Source organism: Notothenia coriiceps, unplaced genomic scaffold, assembly GCF_000735185.1.
Source record: "Notothenia coriiceps isolate Sejong01 unplaced genomic scaffold, NC01 NC01_scaffold00008464, whole genome shotgun sequence".
NCBI lineage: Eukaryota > Metazoa > Chordata > Actinopteri > Perciformes > Nototheniidae > Notothenia > Notothenia coriiceps.
In genome coordinates this window covers 5,057-7,557 of record NW_011341165.1, presented here as the reverse complement: position 1 = coordinate 7,557, position 2,501 = coordinate 5,057, and the positions used below count along the sequence as shown (strand labels likewise).

The window sequence follows — 2,501 nt, the reverse complement described above, 5'->3', positions numbered from 1 at the left end:
CAAACCAAGACCCATATTTTTTCAGATAGTGAGATACAAAAGCTAACTTTTTTCTTTGTACATATCGTTTCTCCTATAATAGTTTTCCTCTCGTATCTAAAGGTCTCCCATCGTGCACATTGCACCTTTTGATGTCTTTTATACAGAAATATGAGTATTGAGGAAAAAACATCACAGATATGTTTTTTATGTTTCTGTATCTGAGACCCATAATATGTGTTTGGTATTTTGAGCAGAACACATCATGGACATGTATGCACACACATAGCATGATAGGAGATCTGTAAACCCAAAGTCCAGAGACTCACCTATGAAGGAAAAACAATCCTTTTGGACGTACTGTGTGTGGCATCGATGACTTCCTCTTTAAACAGGATACGAGATCTTTTACCAGGAGAGATAAGAGATCTTTAAACATGAGAGGAGATGGCTTCAATTTAGTGACAACAGATTACATTTGTATAGCACTTTACATGATAGGAGATCCTTAACCTTTAGAATAATCTCTTTTTGTTTCTGATCGGAGAACTTTAAACATAACCTTTTAAACATGACCTTTTTGAACATAACCTTTTAAACATGACCTTTTAAACATGACCTTTTAAACATAACCTTTTTGAACATAACCTTTTAAACATGACCTTTTAAACATGACCTTTTAAACATGACCTTTTAAACCATAGTCCAGAGGTGCGACTCACCTATGAAGGAAAAACAATCCTTTTTAAATGGACGTACTGTGTGTGGCATCAATGACTTCGGGTATGGGTCCTGCGGAGACTCCCTGGTAGGATATTGGCATTTGGGTGGGGGTCTTGCCAGGACTCTGACGGAAAATCCCCCCGTTGGGTTGCCTGTGTTTGCACTGCATGGTGTTGAGAGCCTGGTGGTGGTGGTGGTGCAGGTGGAGGGGCAACGTGCTGCTGCCAGGAGCCTGAGACAGGTGGTGCGTCCTCCCTATGGACCCCCCATGGTGAGGGTGGGGTAGAGGAGGCGGCGGACCCCCCTCCCCTGGCAGAAAGGTGGTCAAAGCGAGGTCCGAGGGCATCAGAGAGGCCTGGCTGGGCTGCATGTTGCCGATGTCCAGCGCAGAGATCTCGATAGACGGACCTGGGATCTGCTTGTGGACCAAGTCCTCGTCCAAAAGACTGTTCATACGACGATGCACCTGTTCCAGATTCACCTCCTTGTCCTATAATAAGAGGAGGGGGAGGATAGAGGGGAGAACACAGAGGGGGGAGGACAGAGAGGCTGAGATTGGCGGTGGGCCGGATTCTCAGGTGGGTCTCAATGTCTCTGCGTCGTGGCGTTCTGATAAGAGACTCTCTGTTTGTTTTGCTGTGGCCACAGAAAGCCACATGCGGTATGTGCACCTTGAAATCAAACTTGGCCAGTGAGGATTACAGGTTGGAGGGAGGGAGGGAAGCAACGCTGGAGCCAAACGGATTGAAGGTGGTTCGTTGTAAAAGCTGCGTCCTTCTATCTTTAGTCTGTTTTCTCAATGTCTTCAAACTCTGCTGAAGCAATCATCGACTTCTGATTGAATCTGAATCATGAATTCCTGCTTCATTTGACCTCCAAGTAAACTTATTTTAGTTGGGTTTACAGATTCATATTCAAGTAAAGAAAAACAGTCTAAACCTGAATTCAGATTTTGAGTTTTTACAGATATTCTTTCAGTGTTTTTCTCAACTTGACCTTTAGAATAATCACTTTTTGATTCTCTCCGCTCTTGCCAAGGCTGCGTCTTTCTTTATAATTTGTCTCAGGTTTGCTCAAGGTTTTTGGTTTATTATGTATTTATTTCAAAGAGGACCATCCATACAAATACATTGATCTCAGAAAAAGGTCTTCATGAAGGATTCCTGTTGAAGCAATCATCGACTTCTGATTGAATCTCAATCTTGAGTTCCTGCTTCCAAGTAAACGTATTGTTCTCGTTGGGTTTACAGACAGATTCATGTTCAAGTAAAACAAACGGTTTTTCAGATTTTGAGGTTTTTTACAGATATTTCCGCCGTGTTTTCTCAATTTAACCTTTAGAGTAATCTCTTGTTGTTCCCTCCCCCTGCTCTGAGCGTTTCCCTCCTGCCCTTGAACAATCTCTGCATCAGGATCAGAGAATCGGTCCGCTATCTGAACAATTTAATCACAACATCGGCTGACTCTGCATCCCGCTGACTGCAGCCATGCATACTTGTTAGGCATTAATAGACACTTGAGTGTTTCCCCGTCGATCCTCCGTACTCTGGGTCAGAGGAAGGTAAAGGACGAGGTGTAAAAACAAAGAAGGGACGCGTGACTCGCCTTTTAACCGCCTGATCGACACGCTCTCCACGTCCGAGCTGCGTGGAAGAAAGCAGTCTGTTTATATCGGGTATTTACAGAGTTTAAAATAAAAAAATCCATTATTTTGGAATCAAGGCAGATTTTCTTTTACAGTAATCTGGCTTCATGAAGCTAATCTGGAAGTAGAACTTTGAAAATATGAGTTTTTTTAA

General features: G+C 42.9%; 1 protein-coding gene across 1 annotated transcript in view; it reads right to left on the bottom strand.

Annotated features, from left to right (window-relative positions):
• Nucleotides 1-6: 6 nt before the first annotated feature.
• Nucleotides 7-2,501, bottom strand: part of LOC104944599 (glutamate receptor ionotropic, delta-1-like) — a 6,581-nt gene continuing 4,086 nt past the window's right edge. Inside the window, exon 2 of the mRNA XM_010770158.1 lies at nt 7-1,192. Within this exon, the coding sequence (XP_010768460.1) occupies nt 725-1,192 (468 nt within the window). The 3' untranslated portion in view covers nt 7-724. The remainder of the gene's footprint in view (nt 1,193-2,501) is intronic.